This window comes from Triticum aestivum, chromosome 2B (genome assembly GCF_018294505.1).
Source record: "Triticum aestivum cultivar Chinese Spring chromosome 2B, IWGSC CS RefSeq v2.1, whole genome shotgun sequence".
In the NCBI taxonomy this organism is placed as follows: domain Eukaryota; kingdom Viridiplantae; phylum Streptophyta; class Magnoliopsida; order Poales; family Poaceae; genus Triticum; species Triticum aestivum.
The window spans coordinates 591,387,430-591,405,684 of NC_057798.1; the positions used below are offsets into that span (position 1 = coordinate 591,387,430).

General features: G+C 46.9%; 1 protein-coding gene across 1 annotated transcript; it reads right to left on the reverse strand.

Annotated features, from left to right (window-relative positions):
* Positions 1-15,912: 15,912 nt before the first annotated feature.
* On the reverse strand, positions 15,913-17,358 carry LOC123039316 (probable carboxylesterase 12). The gene is made up of 2 exons (XM_044462529.1): positions 16,285-17,358; positions 15,913-16,009 (listed from the first exon to the last, which is right to left on the reverse strand). Exons 1-2 carry the CDS (start codon positions 17,280-17,282, stop codon positions 15,913-15,915), a joined length of 1,095 nt encoding a protein of 364 aa, XP_044318464.1. The 5' UTR covers positions 17,283-17,358.
* Positions 17,359-18,255: the final 897 nt, after the last annotated feature.

Consider the following 18,255-nt stretch of genomic DNA (forward strand, 5'->3'; position numbering starts at 1 on the left):
GGGCTCCGCCGGCGCTCTCCCTCACCCATCGGCGCTCTCAAAATCCGCTCCGCTCCTCTCCCCGATCCAGATCTAACCCAAGCGTCCCGTCCTCCGCCGCCGCCCCATCCTGTGTTGTCGGAGTTCCCTCCCCCGCCACAGCCATGACGTCACAGCTGTGCGCCACCCACCTCCGGATCCCTTCGCCGGCTCGCGCCCCTGCACCCTCTCCGCATACGAGGCTGCGCCCCTCGCTGCTGCCGGACGACGAGGGCGGGCGCGCGGGCCTCGACCCATGCTACCTCTTGAGCACTGCGTTGGTTTTCCTTGAAGAGGAAAGGGTGATGCAGCAAAGTAGCATAAGTATTTCCCTCAGTTTTTGAGAACCAAGGTATCAGTCCAGTAGGAGGCTCCTCAAAAGTCCCACGCACCTACACAAACAAACAAGAACCTCGTAACCAATGCAATAAAGGGGTTGCCAATCCCTTCACGGCCACTTGCAAAAGTGAGATATGATAGAGATACTATGATAAGATAAATATTTTTGGTGTTTTTATGATATAGACTGGAATGTAAAAGATGCAAATAAAAGATAGATTGAAAACTTATATGATAAAAGATAGACCCGGGGGCCATAAGTTTCACTAGTAGCTTCTCTCAAGATAGCATAAGTATTACGATGGGTGAACAAATTACTGTCGAGCAATTGGTAGAAAAGTGCATAGTTATGAGATTATCTAGACATGATCATGTATATAGGCATCACGTCCGTGACAAGTAGATCGAAACTATTCTGCATCTACTACTATTACTCCACACATCGACCGACTCCTGCCTGCATCTAGAGTATTAAGTTCATGAAGAACTGAGTAACACATTAAGAAAGATGACATGATGTAGAGGGATAAACTCATGCAATATGATATAAACCCCATCTTTTTATCCTCGATGGCAACAATACAATGTGTGCCTTGCTGCCCCTGCTGTCACTGGGAAAGGACACCACAAGATTGAACCCAAAGCTAAGCACTTCTCCCATTGCAAGAAAGATCAATCTAGTAGGCCAAACCAAACTGATAATTCAAAGAGACTTGCAAAGATAAATTAATCACACATAAAAGAATTCAGAGGAGATTCAAATATTTCTCATAGATAAACTTGATCATAAACCCACAATTCATCGAATCTCGACAAACACACCGCAAAAAGAGTTACATCGAATAGATCTCCAAGAAGATCGAGGAGAACTTTGTATTGAGATTCAAAGAGAGAGAAGAAGCCATCTAGCTAATAACTATGGACCAGAAGGTCTGTGGTAAATTACTCACAACTCATCGGAGAGGCCTTGGAGATGATGTAGAGGCCCTCCATGGTCGATTCCCCCTCCGGCGGAGTGCCGGTGAAACTCCAAGATGGGATCTCGGGGATACAGAAGGTTGCGGCGGTGGAATTAGGTTTTCGTGGTCGCTTCTAATGTTTTCAGGGCATGGGAGTATATACAGGCGAAGGAGGTAGGTTGGTTGATGCTCGAGGGGCCCACGAGGGTGGGGGGTATGCCGGGCACCCTCATGGCCGCCTCGTTTGTTGCTTGACGTCCACTCCAAGTCTCCTAGTTGGCATTTGTTCCAAAAAGATCGCTCCCGAAGGTTTCATCCCGTTTGGACTCTGTTTGATATTCCTTTTCTTCGAAACACTGAAATAGGCAAAAAAACAGCAATTTGGGATGGGCCTCCGGTTAGTAGGTTAGTCCCAAAAATGATATAAAAGTGTAGAGTAAAGCCCATAAACATCCAAAACAGGTAATATAATAGCATGGAACAATAAAAAATTATAGATACGTTGGAGACGTACCAACCCACGGGCTCGGCCAAGTGGCGGGCAAGCGATGGCGTCGCGAGGGGGCGGAGGAGGCCAGGGCGATGGTCCTTGTCCATGTGTACCTCCTCGTCGCCGCCTGGTCCGGGTGGAAGTTCCCACGCTCGCACTCCTCCTCTGCCGCCGCCGTGTTCAAGCACCTCAGGTCAGCGCCGCCCCTTCCTATGCATTTGTGTGCCCTGACTCTGCTTACGCTCCTCTATGCGCCACCACGCCGCGTCGCTATTGTGTGTTGCTCGTGCACTACCCCAGCTGAAGTGGCCGGCCTAGGCAGCTACTGTTGGCTCCTTCCCGTGCTTGGCCTTGTTGCTTTTATTATTGTTGCTTGCTGAGTGTATAGAGATGCTGATGCTTTATTGCTTTTTCATTATGCAGACCACAAAATTGAGATGAATTACCGTGCGATGGGCAACAACAAGGTGCAGTGGTGGTTGTGCAGAACACACTACAGGGATTAGCGGCGCGGCACATGGACCTGCTCGAGAGTCTGTATCCCAAGGTCAGGAAGCGCATCGAGGCACTCAGAGAGATCCAGGTATAACTACAGGGGTTCCACTACGCGCTACTAGGAGATTGTGGCAGCATGGATCATTAGTTGTTCCTAAGTGTGATTTCTGTGGTTCTCTGATGCATTAAAATTAAAGGATAAGAAGTAACCCCCTCATTTGAATGATTCATAACAAAATAAACCGCGATTCATTTTCCTTTGCAAACAGCTAGCTAGCAACTATGGAACTTTTCTTCTGTGCATTGGTTGAATTCTACCAAATCATTGGTTGGATGATGGATGCCATGTGATTGATCATTTGCCTCTTTTTCTTCCATCTCCATGTGTGATGCTATATCCATCTGTTTGTTTGAGATCTTGAGTGTATGCTATGGGAGGTATCCATCCTGTAAATCTTACTAATACTCCATGCTATGTATGACTGCCAATTTGAGCTTTCTATAATTAGTGAATATAGCAGTTCTCCTGCTGTTTCAAATAAATAAATCATGCAAGTGGTAGTATAAAAAGACCTGCTTGCATAAACCTCACAGAGACTATTGACATCTCATTATATTCTTCTGCTTCCACTTATATCCGAAGCATGTACTCTGATAGTTATTTCCTAGAACATGACAATGGATTTGCTTTTGTTTCTATACCCCACTATCCATACTTCCTGGTATTAGTAAAGCTATGAGGACACCTTCTGTATATTGTGTTGGATTAGTGCGCAATCTTATTAGAAACATCTGAATGCTGAGGCTATTTCCTTTATACTAAACCTTGCAATTCTTGGTTGCGGCTTCTGTTTTTTCCCTTGGTATATTTACAGGCCTGCTCTTATGCTTCGACTGTAAGTCACATAAAAGTAAGAGGGGAGTAAAATATGCTCCTTCAGATGGCTGGTGCTAGTAGGCATGGATAGGCCCATGGTTTTATTGTAGCAACACAATGTCTAGGGTGTGCATGCTTTATATGACCTGCTGTCCAACATACATTGCGTTGTTTGAGTTGTGTATGTATATACTACTACAGCAGCCAGAAGCAATCCATTTTATTAAATGCATTATGGTTAGGATTTGGTCATGGCATGACCTTGTTGTTTTGTTTTCTTTAAATCTTGTTGCAAGTTAACCATTTTTTCAGAACCATCATCTTACATTTTCTTGTTTCATGTACAGCCTGCCAAAATGGCTAACTCTCCGCCTAGGAGGAGCAGCACCACCTCAGGTTTGTCAATTGCTCCTCCCCTTCTATTCTATTCTTCTTCTCCATCTCCGCATCTGATCCATGCAAATTTTTGTAGGTTGCTATGATATAGTTTTGTGAAGGGGAACAAGCAAGGCCAGTCTACCGTTGCTTTTGTGCTCCCCTTGTACGATCAGTTGAAGGACAAGTTGGTCCATAGGTCCTCCTCCCCTGCCATCTCTCTTTGATGCATAGATAGGTTCAGTTTTCTTTTGTTCTCATTCTAGTTTAAGCATTAGCAGATTCCAGTAAGTGTCTATGTATTCCTCTCGTGCTCATAAGTCAGAACGTGTAATCTAATTAGGGACTGCAGACTTGCTCATCTCATGTGCAAACTTGCTTGCATTCAGTTTTAACTGTCAAATATTTTAATGTCCAGAACCATGAATGTACATACTCGTATGTAAAATATTCACAACTAAGGATGGCAATGGGTCGGGTTTTGATCGGGTTGAACAATATCAAATCCATATCCATATCCATTCAGACAGTCTTTGCCCACCCATGAAAAAAATCCATGGATGAAAAATTATGTCCATGTCCAAACCCGATGGATATCCATACCCACTGGATATCCATTGGGTCCTCTCAAGACATATAATAAGACATATCAAATTGTTAACATAAGGAGATAAGCTCTTCCATTCTTCACCTCATGGAAAGCTAAGCATCACTTATTGTAAATCAAAGTCCACTAATAACCTACTATCATTTAGTATTTTTCTGAAAGATGAGAATGATGAGGAGATAAAAATAAGGGAAGGGGGCACTAGAGTACGTTACGGTGGGGATTGAATGTCAACTAATAAAGGTTACGATGGGGATTGCCCAATTTATTTTGCATGCTTTAGATAACAAAGTATTATATTGCAGTGGAACATGTGACATTGGGGTAGGGATAGCAGATTTTTTTTCCATTAATTAATACTATCGGGTCGGGTTTGGGTATACCCATGGGTATAAGATTATATCCATGCCCTATCCACAAGTAATTGGGTCGGGTTTGGGCATTGCCCATGGGCACAAAAGCATATCCAAACCCTATCCATTCGGGTCGGATATCCATGGGTATCCATGTCCATGGGTAAAATTGCCATCCTTATTCACAACCTTTGTTCACTAGATCCAACTAGTAATCGTGGATATATACATAAGCTCCAAGCCTGATGTGCTTTAGGCGTTAAATCTATGTATATATATGATCTTATTTATGTATATGTGTGTGTATAAGACCCTTATATTCTACTAACACCCCGAACAGACACAACCAAACGAAAAAACACAAAAAGAGCCCACCCCACGCCCACCGCAGACCACCCACCTTCTCCACCACGGTCAAATCCCCACCAGCCCCCACCTCCCTCCTCCTCCGGCGCACCTCCCCCACCAGCCCCCACCTCCCTCCTCCTCCGGCGCACCTCCCCCCGATCCACCTGCTGCCCTGCCGGGAGCCCTGCCGCCGTACCCGTCCGACGCGCCGCCCCACCCTCACCTGCTTCTTCCCCCGCCGGCACCGTGGCCTCCTTTGCCGCCCCGTGGCGCCCCCTTCCTCATCTAGCTTCTTCCCCCGCCGGCATGACGGCCTCCTCCCCCATCTGGCTTCTTCCCCCGCCGGCCCCGTGGCCTCCTCCCCCATCTGGCATCTTCCCCCGTCGGCCTCCTCCCCCATATGTATCTTCCCCCGCCGGCCCCGCGGCCTCCTCCCCCATTTGGCATCTTCCTCCGCCCGCAACCTCCTTCTTCTGGCGCCCCCACTCCCACCATTCCCACCATGTACTCCCACCGCCAAGCAACCACTGGATCCGGTGGGATCTAGATCCACCTCCCCTCGTCTCCCGCTCCTCAATCTCTCCGCCACCGCACGGGTCCCAGCCGCCCCCCTCCCCACGCCGCCGCGCCGGATGGCCGGAGTAGCACCGGAGGCGAGGTGGGGCCTCCGACGAGAAGCTCCCATGGTGGATCTGAAGTATGGTGTGCCATGTGCAATTGCTGGTTACGTGTAGCGCGGTTCAGTAGTAAGAGCGTTGCAAACTTGCATTACTGTATCCCTTTAGGAAAAGAGTTTCTGCAGTTAGTCGGTTCCTGTATGTACAGCCTTTTGCATCGTTTGTTGTCTTCATGCAGTGCGTGCAGGGGTGACAGAGCAGTTCGGTCGTGAAAACTTTGTGCATAAAATATGCATATACAAAATATGTTGGCTGCAAAAATATTAAAAGTTGTTCATTTTTTAAATGTGTGTCGTTCACTTGTTCACCGCCCCCCTGTCTTTTTCTTTCCGGAAGTGCACTATCTTGCCACGTGCAAAAACTAACATTGACCATGAAGTCCATAAATGGTTGTATTTTTTGTTTGTAAAAGAGAAAAACTCTCATGAGGTTCATTTTGATTCCAAGCTAATTAATAAATGCAGTTAGTTTGCCGCAACTATGTGGTTCACCCCGTAAAAAAAGAATATGGCTCATTGCTCAAGTACTTATGTACTCTTGTACCCTGCAGTCAACTAGTATTGTCTCCGCAACTCCGTTGGATTTTTATTTGGAAAATACGTATTTAAAAAAGTGTATGTTGTTTATTTTCTTGTTCATTGAAGAAGTTTGAATAAAAAAACAAATTGATGTGGTTCAATTGCACTCGTCTCTACGGTCCACTCGTTCTAAAAAAAGTTAGAAAAAAGACAACAAAAACTCATGCGGTGCACTTTCGGTAGTGTCGCGGTGCACTTACTCTCAACGTGAAGTGCAGAAAAATGTTACGCGAACTACAAAATAAAACTAATGTGGTTCACTTCTCGATAGTGTTGCGGTTCATTTACGCCCGATGTGAAGTGCGGTCAACTTCCTCGCCCGAGGAAAAATTATGTTTGAATAAAAGAAACCATGCAGTTCTCTTACCCGTTCGATGCAGTGCAGTATTTCCTTCGATGCAGTGCGGTTTTTAGTCGGATGAACTACCCACGTCAATTTGGATGTCGCGAAAAACAGAGTGTCCGCATTTCGGTAAATTCAAAATTCCTCTTAAACCGTAAAGAATTAGAGAAAGTGTTCTACATGAAAAAGTTACGTCTCATTGATACCTTTCCAACGGCGTATCATTTGAATTATTTCAACCAGCGGTTTGTAAAAATTTCGCAAAAAACGACCGCTGCCTCTCGTCTTCAGCCGCACGATTTTTATAATTAACTAAAAACCGTAAGGAATCTCAAAAATCTTTTAACATACGAAAGTTGCGCCTCATCCTTAGCTTTCCAATGGCATATCATACACCTCATTTTGACAAACGGTTAGAAAACTAGAGCGAAAACAGTACCGAAAATTTAAAAAAACTTGAAAAACAGAATTCCGCGATTTAGTAAATTTGAAACTGCTCTTAAACTGTAACGAATTAGAGAAAAATTTATATATGGAAAAGATGCGCCTCAATGATATCTATCCAACAGTGTATCATTTGCTTCATTCCGACAAGAGGTTTAGAAAAAAATGCGAAAAAACGCTCGCTGCCACTCGTCATCCGCCGCACCATTTTCAAAACTGCTCTTAAACCGTATGGAATCTCGAAAAGTGTTTAACACGTCGAAGTTGGGCCTAATCCATAGCTTTTCAACGGTATTACACGCCTCATTCCGATAAACGGTTAAAAAATTAGAGCGAAAACAGTACCGAAAAAATAACGCGTGCAGTTTTTTCCGACGAGAAGTTCACTTGTGTGAGTGCTGCAACACACTTGGTTCAAATAATGACGTGCACTTGCGTTCAGCGTGCAGTGCGGAAGTGGTGTGCAGAATAGTTATTCCGCTAATATTAGCAGAATAGATCGTCTATATATATATATATATATATATATATATATATATGTGTGTGTGTGTGTGTGTGTGTGTGTGTGTGTGTGTGTGTGTGTGTGTGTGTGTGTGTGTGAGTATCCTCCTGGTCAGTTTCTTGAATGCGGTTTTGTAGGCAAGTGAATGATTGTCTACTATATGTTTTTGTTTTCTGCCTTTTGTCCATGATAAAAGGTGAAGAAAATATTAAGATGCACAAATGCAATCTCTCAAGTAAAGTAACCAACTATAGCAACATGGATAACAATGAACCATCATGTGAAGGTCTAAAATCATCTCCATGGGACAGAACATTGGTTGGTTATCTTATAGCTCAAATGCATTAACAGTGAATAGTTAGTATTTTTGATAGTAAACATTGAGTGACATGGCAAACAAAATTTCCTGCAGCATACTGATTGTTAAATCACTAAACATCTTATATGAAGCAACACTTATCTTGCAGACATCTAATATGCAATTCTAATAATATGTGAAATACTTATTTTATTTCTTTAGTTGCATGTGTCATTCATGCATCGATTCCTTTTCTGATGTACCAGCTCCCTAATCATGTTTTTGTCTTTCGGGTTGGTATGTTGGGAGAACCTAGGCGTGCTATGTGGGGAAGCAAAGCAGCAGCTCACAACTCCAGATGAAGGCACCGCGACGACGCATCATGCTACTCCCTAGGAAGGTCAGCTCCTGGACCGTAACTTTCTCTCAACTTGTGCCCTGCTTGAGACCAGTTCCTTGTATTTCTCTCAACTTGTGCAAATTGCAATATGCAGGGCTTCCTAGTCTGTGGCCTGCCTTCTGGATGGAGCAAGGAGGGGGCATCATCCACACCGCGGAGCTGATTGAGCCTTAGTGCGAACTGGAGAAGCATGGCATCGTCGGGGACATCTCTCGCTTGTGCCATAGTAAGAACAGAGCGCCACTCTTTGTGGTGCATGTATTGAAATCCTAAAATGTCAAATACATGTTCGCTCTCAGCTGGGATATTGGATTGTACTTAGGTATATGACTCGTTCATGTTTGTGCTGCTTGTTAAGTGATTACCTGTATGTACTTGCTACCAGTAGGAGGGTCAATACGTGCTTGTTTTGTATCTATTCCAGAACAGTTTGCTTGGTCGCCTGATGCTTGATGCATGTATAATGTGACTCACACATCAGGAAATCTAAATAACTTTGACATAGTTGCTCTGTTATCTTGCACTGGGTTGATACTTGTCATTTTCCCTTTCCAAATATATCTCAGTTTTGCTGTTATGAGAATGCTATATGCATGGTTTCTTATTAGATCTCAAATTCTGCAGCTATTTTTCATTGTTAGGAGAATGTTATATGCACAGCTCACTTGATTATATTCCTAACTTTTCTAATTTATAACTCATAGATGTTGGCCTTAATTCGTAAAAGGTTTTTGTACAAGGAACTACAAGAGAAGAATCCTAAAGAAAACTCGCACCCAACAATGTGTTTTAGCTCCCTGGAGCTGGACATATTAATATTTAGTTGTATTTTATATTTCAATACCTGATTTGTACTGCCATGATTGTAAAGTACCTGCCATGATTTTGCTGTCATTTGAAAACTTATGTGTTATTGGCTCTGTTTGAATCAAGTTATTGGTTGTTGCACAAATAGAGAACAAATGTGTGGCACCTAAACAACATACCTGGTCCCATTTCACTAGTGGATCCTTTAAAATAGGAAAGAAACAAAAGAAAACTGACAAGTGGTACCTAATTGGATGACCTGTGACCTGGTCCAAAATGGATTGTAAAAAGGCCCAAATAAGAAATGGAAGCAAAAAGGCGGAAGGCCTAGAAAATAAAAGGATGAATTGTTGGGTTGGCCCATGTAGTCAGCCAGAATTAACAAGGGAAAATATATTAAAAATGGTGAATTAATGAACTAGGCCCATGTAGAACACCGAACTAGACCGGGCTGATTCTTATCAATGACCTTTTCATTTGGACGCTATTTTGCCACGTCAGCTTGCCACGTCGGATCCGACGTGGCCTGGCCAGACAGCTGGTGACCAAAGCAAAAGGTCGTTGAACCAGTGACCTTTTGTTTTGGTCGTAAACGTCTACGACCTTCTCACAGAGAAGGTCGTTAATTTCAGTTTACGATGGCCAACTTTTGACCATCTGTTTTTGTCACAAAAAGGTCACAAATGGAAAACAATGACCATTTAGTGACCAATAGTGATGGTCGCAAGTTGACATATTTCTTGTAGTGCGGCGTAGCTCCCTGGTGGTGAGGCGAGGCGGTCGTGGCTGCGATGGTGATGGCTTCGGCGGTCGGCATGCTGCAGCGTGGCTGCAGGGACTGTCCGGACCCGTTGGGGTCCGGCCGGGCCAGTGGTGGCCTGGTAAGTCCCTGTCGCTATGTCTAATCGGCTCCGCGCGGCGGTGGAGGTTGTTTCCTCCTGTCGGCTGCATTGCGGTTGCCACCGAGCCCGGTGTCTTTTCGTCCTACCTCCAGGTCTTGTGTTGGCGGCCTTAATGGGACGGTGAAGATGGTGCGGTATCCGGGTGGCACAGGCTGGTGGGCGGCATGTTGGGCGGTGCACATCCGTTTGTCTGGGGTGGCCGTGGTGGTTCCGGGGCAGGAGAAATCTCTGGCGACTCGTTGGCCACCAGCGCGGCTACGCCTGTGGGCGTTGCCGGACCCTCCTGAGGGCGTCGGTGATACCCCTTACCCATTGTCATCCGCGTACTGGGGGAAACCCTAGGACTTGTCCGGGCAGCAGCGTCGTCGTCGTCGCATTTCTTCATGAAGATGTTGCTTGGTACGCGAGGCTTCGCAGTGCTTCGGGGCGGTGGTACTTCTCCGGAGGGTGCATCGGGTGTCGGCCATCTTTGCTTAGTTGAGCTGCGAGCGTCGGCATTTGTTTCTTTTTCTTTCTCTCCTTTTTCTTTTGGGCTTGTTTGTGCTGCGGCCCCAGCAAGCTAGTTGTATCGGTTGGATATTGCTTTATAATCTAAAGCGGGGGAACCCTTTTTCTTAATAACATTTTTAGACCTCATCTTTCCATGCTATATATTTTGGCATAGCCTGTTTTGTTGTGGCTCTTTCTTATTTTGCTTTGCCCTTCTGACTGTTTATTCTTGAAGACATGGGACCCGTGAAGGTGCCAACTCTGAAATTCCTTCTACTACTGAGGCATCGGAGTGAGGCGAGCGGCAAATGGGCAGCGCGGAGGGCACTCTCGCGTGGCGACGCCCCCAAGATGTGGTTTCTCCAGCATCGTTTATATGAGTATTATTCAGTATTCGATAACTCTAGCCTCCTATCGTTAATTCATCATTACACATTGCTAAACCTCAGATGGGAGCTAATGTACGTTTATAATCGTACTATCACAAGTTACACCGCCATTTCAAAACAACTAAAACAATTATATTTGATCTCGAACTCCAAGAGGACAAAGAAATTACTACAAAATGTTGTAAAATAATGCAATACATCATTGAGAAATAAATTTTTGCAACAAGCACCATGAAATAGTAGAGGATTTGAGAGATTTAGGGAAAGACATGGCACTAAGTGAACGAAAAGAGATTGCAATGAAGATGAGGTCGCCTATGCCAATAGCGTTTATGCTGGTTACCTTGTGATATTTTCGAGCCAAATTTAGCCATTTGACGAGGCATCACATCCTATTTTCCTCACCTTCTTTATTATCCTGATCCCGATCTGACACGTGTTAATTAGGGGCGCACACCCAGGCCTCATACTCTAAGCGTACCCTCCAAATAGTTTTTCACTCATTTATATTGCCAATAATTTAGACAGAAACCATTACTCTTCCCATATTTACTTTTTATATATTAACTATCCAATTTAAGAAAAAAATGACAAATTACAAAACAGTAAAACATTGCTAGCTACAGCCTCCCACAACGATTTCGCGTCCTCAGCCGTCCGATATAACTACTAATGGTCCAGATTTATGACATGCGCTACGTTGCAGCTCGGTGGACCGGGCCACTGCTCCAACGAACGAGTACAGAGCATCGTGGTTGATTCTGGTTCCAAACTCCAGACCCATTAGGTTTTCCATGCCGCCCCTCAGGAAGGATCCCTCTCTCTTGTCTCACGCCGCCTCGCTCGCGAACCCTAGCAGCCGCAACCACGGGGTGATGTCTCATCCCCCTTTCACTGGAAAACGGAGGGCATCGTAGGAGCAGACTGGTGGAGACAGGCAAGCGGTGATGGCTATCAGGGAAAGAAGGTGTTGTTAATCGTCATGATCAAGGATTCAAGGCCATGCCGATGGCCAATGGCGATCATGATCAAGGCCACTTCGATGGCCGACGGCGATTGCCCTTTGTGTTGCCCGCCTCTCCTTGTGCCGCGGTCATGTACTCCATCTCTAAAGCGACAGGTGCCATCGAGCGATTTGTGTACAACGTGTCGCCGGAGCCTTTCATCATGTCCGCTTTGTACACAAGGACCATTGGATCGGCCATCATTCAAGAATCGTCCCGTGAATTGTCGTCCACAAAGGAGTTCCGTCGAGTAAGCATTCTCCGCGCCACAGCCACACCATCTCTCCTTCTGAGCGGGATGGTCTCCAGGTGATGGCCATAATGCTTGTCCAGCAGCAAGCCATGGCCGAACTGCTCATCTTTGTAATGGGTTTCCTCCCGATTGTGTTGCTTCATTAATTTGTTGAGTCCAAGAACTAGCCTGGTTCAAATCGTGATCTAATCAGTCCCAATCTCTGAACTCGTGCTGCAAGATATCATACTAATCTATATAAAATACTACCCAGTTAGCTGAGCCGTAGATTCTTGAGTTATACTTATTTGATTGCTGATATTTTCAGTGTCTGGTGCAGTTTAGAAGCGTAATCTGAATTTGGGTGTTGGTGATCAAGGTATGGACAAAAGCAATGCCATCAACGAAAATTAAGTAAGTTCTGTTCCCAATTCACCAAGTAAGAGTTCAAGTTCCCAATTACCAAGCATTTTTGTCACTTCAGATCTTATAGCTTGACCACTAATGCTTATACTCGAATGTATCTTCCATGTCCACACTAGATGGCATGCTTCAGTATCCAAATATATTTTTTCTAGAATATCCAGAATTCATAACTATAACCAATTTATAATCTTGATCGTCGATTGAACAGCTGGTGTTCTATCTTAGTGTATGGAGTATTTTATATGATGTTAAACTAACGATTGGACACCGTCATGCGTTGATTTTTCTTGTTACCATGATGGGAAAGTTGTTAATGATCTACGTGCTGAGTGATGACTCCCCTAAAACTAGAACAATTGCATCCCCTCTTCTCCAGTTGAGTTACATTGTACTTTCCCTTTCCAACAGCCCCTTCTCACCCAACTTTCATCACTACTACATATCAGTCCTAAAATTGTTGAAGGCGCCAAGGCAGTGAAACCTCCACACTTGTGATGTTTTTCTCCTTATCATAAACCTCATTACAATATTTTTCTAGCTATGATTAAGTAAATGTACACATAGTTGTATCGATTTTACGCTTTCGGTATCATGCAGATGCTTTATTGTCTGGAGCGTCATATTTTCTGTATGCTCCATGATAAAATCTACACAAGGCTTATATCACAAGTCGTCCCATGGTTCTTTTCAATTTGTTTTTAATTTCTACCATTTTTTCATTAAAATGGATAAGTGCAGCAACGCGCGCCTTCATGTTCTAGTTAATACTCCCTCCGTTTCTTTTTACTCCGCGTATAAGTTTTGGTCAAAGTCAAACTACATAAAGTTTGACCAAATTTATATTAAAAGATATAAACATCTACAATACTTAAATTATATAATATGAAAATACATTTCGTGGTGCATCTGAAAATGTTGATTTCATATTGTGAATGTTGATATTTTTTAATATAAAGTTAGTCAAACTATGCAAAGTTTGACTCTGACCAAATCTTATATGCAGACTAAAAAGAAACGGAGGGAGTATTTAATTGTCGCCTTGTTCAATGAGCTAGGGGACGTCGGCTGGGTGGGGGTGGGGTGGGGGGCTTCCGGTGAACTATCTTTTCGGGGGGATGGCTTGATCGATCGAACCTGTTTCGCTCCCAGCCTATTCCCAAGCGACTTTGCCAGCGTGGCTCTAGGCCAAAAAAAGTGGCCAGCCACAGGCCATTCACCAAACCAGTGTAAAAACAATGTTGGCATAGAAAAAAACTAAAAGTCACAAATTTGCATATATTAATAAAAATACGTGCATAGGGATTTACCATGCTTTAAAACATTAAAAAAAATAAGTTAAAAAACTGTCATGAGGCAAGTTCACAAATTTATAATCTACCATGTGTTTTTTTGAAAAATGCCATGTACTTATAAATTCACGAATTGGCATGTTTTTCTTTTTAATTTTGCCATTTTTTTGCTACCTAGGAAAAATAAAAATAAAAGAAGGAACTAGGAATCAATCCCAAGTTTCCTAGGTGGAGCCTTCCCAGACTTGATAGTCCGGTGAGCCTTCGGTTGAATTAAGATGTTGTTTGCGCAAGGCAACTTTTGTTCCGAGTGAACGAATGAATTTCTTTGAGGTGGCAACACATAGCGCATCATGATCCGTGATTCCGATCCAACGACAGTTGATGTATTTTCTGGAACTGATAAAAAGTTTGATGTTCTCCAGTTATAATTTCTGAAGTAAAATTTAAAAAGTTTGAAAACTTCCGTTCAGTTAAAAATACATTATGATTTATGAACAATGCCAGATCGCCCAGACTAAACGCATACCACCACTCGGATTTAAGCCTTAAGCCTAGGCTGAATCCCCACCAACTACTTTTTGAACACCCGCTAACGGCCGCGGATTTTTGGCTATGGGAGCATAAATGAACAGTAAAATCAAAATAAATAGTAAATAAATTTTAAAAGTTCTGATATACTTTTTTGTAGATGTTCATGTTAGTGTAGTAAGTGTGCTTGATAATTCATGCGATGCTTCTTCAGTGAAGAAAACAAAATTAAATGTAACATTTGGTGTTCGACTTGTTTTTTTTTGTGCACAAATGAAAATGTTTAAGTTTTTCGTCTGGAAATTTGTAGGTAGCATTTGGGTGTGACAATGAACACATATATAATTTTTTTAAATGACATTTGTAAAATTCATTTTTGACACGCGGGAGCATGTGCTCCCTAGAGCCAATGTGGATTTCCGCTAACTTGTTTTCTTTGTGTTACAACTCGCAGTGAGAACTTTGCAGTATATTGTACTAATTTGTAATGCACATCGGAAATTTAGAGTCAACCAAAATATCAATTCAGTTCATTTTTTTAGAACGAAGGCTCAAAGAGAGCCTGGCTTTTGAATTAATGAAGCCATCAACATGCCAGGAATTACATCGACCCATGCAACGGGAAAGAAAAACAATGAAACTGAAAGGGAATCGTTTGGCAACGGCGCACCGGCCGAAGCTTCGGCCGGTCGCGGCCACGCGCAAACACGCCAGCGACTCGCCTAGCGACACGTAGGATTGGGGGGGCCGCCCATGTGCGTCTTCTCCCTCCTGCCTTTTCTCTTCTTCCTCTCGGTCATCTCTCCCTTCTCTCTCCCCGTTGCCATGATCAATCCATCGCCCACGCCGGAGGCCTCCCAGGGGCGCCGCCGTCATGAGAATCAGCCGATCTAGCCGCCCTCGACCAGATCCGCGCGGATCACATGCATCGGAGCTCTGCCTACCTCACTGGACCCGGCCACGCTGGAGTTGCAACCAGCCACGGCAGGCTACACCCCGCGGCGAAATTTTGCTGGAACCGGTTGTAACAAATTCACTCGCCGGTGGTAGCAAAAATCTACTACGGTTGCAGCAAAACGGCATCATCGCCATCGCGGGGTCGCAGCTGAGATAAGAAGTTTGAAGCTTTTTTCAATGCGGTTGTAACTTTTATAACTGTCGGTTGCAACTTTTCGTTTTTCGTCCATGGCTTCGATTCCACGGTTGAAACTTTTTTTATAGTCGGATGAAGCTTTTTTCGTTGTTAGATGAAGCTTTTTCTGTCACTGGTTGTAACTTTTCTTGGTCATCCATGGCTCCAGTCGTATACTGGTTGAAGCTTTTTCCGTAGCCGGTTGAAGCTTTTTCTATCGCTAGTTGTAGCTTTTTTGGTCATTCGTTGTAGCACTGGGCATCTTCCCCAGTGCTCGTTTTTTTGTTTGCAAGATGCACACCGGGGATGAGCGGCGGCGAGCATGCCGGCGAGCTTCAGTCGTTGCAACCGGAGCTACAACGGTCTCAACAAGAGCTTCAACCGCGGGGTGGGGCTGTTGCACGGGGCAAAGCAACAACGGCGAGTGGCTAGCAGTTACGATGTTGCTGCAGCGGCGACGGCGAGCGGCTAAGGCGACCGGCGGCGAGCACGGAGACAAGGACGATCGGGGGCGGGGGGGAGGGGGGGCTGCGCAACGCTTGGAGCGGCGGGGGTGGTAGGAGGCGCGGCGCCGTGGTGCGAGGTAGAAGACGATAGGGCGAACTTGTTCAGCCGGATCCAACGGCCCACTCGCTCAGATCCAACGGCCGCGGTGCGACCGGCCCAACAGTTGGGCCGGCGCACCGGCGCAGATCGTCGCCCAAACTGAAAACGGCAGATACAGGTGCTACAAAACAGCTTACAGGCACCACAACAGGAAGCAAAAGGAAATTCTACAGGTGTTTCAGAGGAAATTCTACGGGCGCCACAACCAAAACAGGGTTCAGTCCATTTTGCTTCAACTATGCAATGAAGCTGCAATTGGCAACTGATTCAGAGGAGCAAATATTGTTTCCGTTCGTGTTGCAACTCACAAGTGCAATCAATTACCGAATTCGTAGAAATTACAGTAGGTGTTCCATTATTACTGAATCACTCACCGGATGAACCAAACGAAGCAAACTAAGCAGCGCCTGACGAAGTCGGCCACGACGGCGAGCTCCTTGGCGGCATCGTCGCAGTCGGGACGGAACTGGAAGTAGGTGTGCTTCTTGCCCCTGGTCTCGTAGAACTCGAGTTCGCCGGCCCACCCGCACGCCTTCATCCCCTTCGCGTACGCGCGCGCCCTCTCCACGAACCAGCACAACCCCGCCGTGGTGACCAGCACGCGGCCGGACCCGAGCTGGCGCAACTCCTGTGGCGACGCCGCCGGGTTGATGTACGGGTGATCACGGCCGAACTCACCGCCGCAGGCCACATCCCACACGCGCTCCATGTCGCCGGGGAAGAAGAAGGCGGCGTCCGGGGACTCGTCGCCCACCGGTTCAGTCCCCCAGAAATAGGGATGCAAGAGCGCGACGCCGCTGACCTTGTCGCCGCAGCCCTGGACGCCTTCCTTCCGGAGCCTTATTGCCGTGTTGTGCGCCATGTTGGCACCGGCGCTGTCGCCGGCGAGGACGACGCGGGAGGCATCACCATGAGCGGCGAGCCAGGGCTCGGCGCCGTCCGGGCGGCAGGCCGCGACGACCGCCTTGAGAGCCGCGAAGGCGTCGTCGTAGGCGGCCGGGAGGGGGTACTCCGGAGCGAGACGGTATTTGACGGAGACGACGACAGCGGGCGCGGCGGCGGCGAGGGAGGCAGCGTACTTGTGGTAGATCGGTGACGCCGCTGTGTGGGCAACGAACGCGCCGCCATGGAGGTAGACGACGACGGGGAACTTCCTTCCCGGCTCCGCCGCGGCGGCGGCGGGGAGGTAGAGGCGAGCGGAGACGCTGGCCGCGGGGTCGAGGACGACGTCCTTGGAGGCGACGCCGTTTGCGAGGTCACCGGAGGGGGAGGGCGGGATGGTCTCGGTGCCTTGCAAGCGCTCCACGCGGCCGCTCTTGTGGATGCGTATGAACCCGGGCATGTCGTACGCGATTTCGGAGCTTGGGTCCATGACGGCGGACGGCGGCCTTTGGCTTCCCGGCGTAGTGCAAGGCGGCAATCGGAGCAACGAGGAGAGAGCTGCCCAGGTTTTGTGATGATCGTAGCAGTTGTACGATGGGCTATGAGCTACTCCTCCATTTTGTAGCACCTCGTACCGATCGAACACGTCAGCTCGCAGTCTCGACGAACCATTTTATAAGAGCATCTCCGGCCGTTCGGCCCCAGGGTGCCGAAAAACTGCGGCCTGGGGCGAGCCGGTGCTAGTTCGGCCCCTGGGGTCGGCCTAACTCCCAGTTACGTCCCCAGTCGCCGCCCTCCAGCCACAGCAAATTCAAACATAGTGTTCCCGCGTCCAAAATAAACGCCACAACCCGGCGATCAAGCGACCACTAGATCGGCGGCCGGATGAAAAGTTCGGCGTACAAAAAGCAGAAAAGGGCGAAAGCGCGCATCAGGCGTTGAGGTCGGCCTTCGGCGTCGGCGGAGTCGGCGTGCGCGGGCTTGACGGGGCCTTTGTGCTTGACGGCGTGGCTTCTGTGCTGCGGGCAGTCTTGGCGGCATCAGCAGTCGGGCTTGGCGGCGGCGGCGGCGTGCGCGGCGTGGGTGTCGTGGGCGTAGGCGGCGTCGTCGAGGGAAGCTGGTTCAGGATGAGGCCACGCTCCGCCATGTACCACGCCTTGACCGCCTCATCGGTGCTCTGGAGCATGTCCGCCCCGCCCAGCAGGAAAGCTAGGTCGGTGTTCCTCTTCTTCACGGCGACATTGGTCCGGAGTAGGTCGAGCTTGACGGCGCTGGTCGACATCAACGCCGACCACCGCGCCTCGGTCTTCTCTTCACGAAGGGCGGCCCGGACCTGCGCGTCGGCGAGGCAGTGCTCGATGGACTCCTGCACGCAGGCTGTGGCCGCGTCGGCGTGTTTCCCCTTCTTGGCACCTTTGTTGCCGTCCAGCCGCCCATCTGACGCACCCGGAGTCGGCGCGTCG

Coding starts and splice junctions, on each gene's coding strand:
- LOC123039316 (XM_044462529.1), bottom strand. CDS start 17,282: ATGGACCCAAGCTCCGAAATCGCGTACGACATGCCCGGGTTCATACGC. Junction 16,010..16,284: donor TGCTTCGTTTGGTTCATCCG/GTGAGTGATTCA, acceptor TGCCGTTTTCAG/TTTGGGCGACGATCTGCGCC.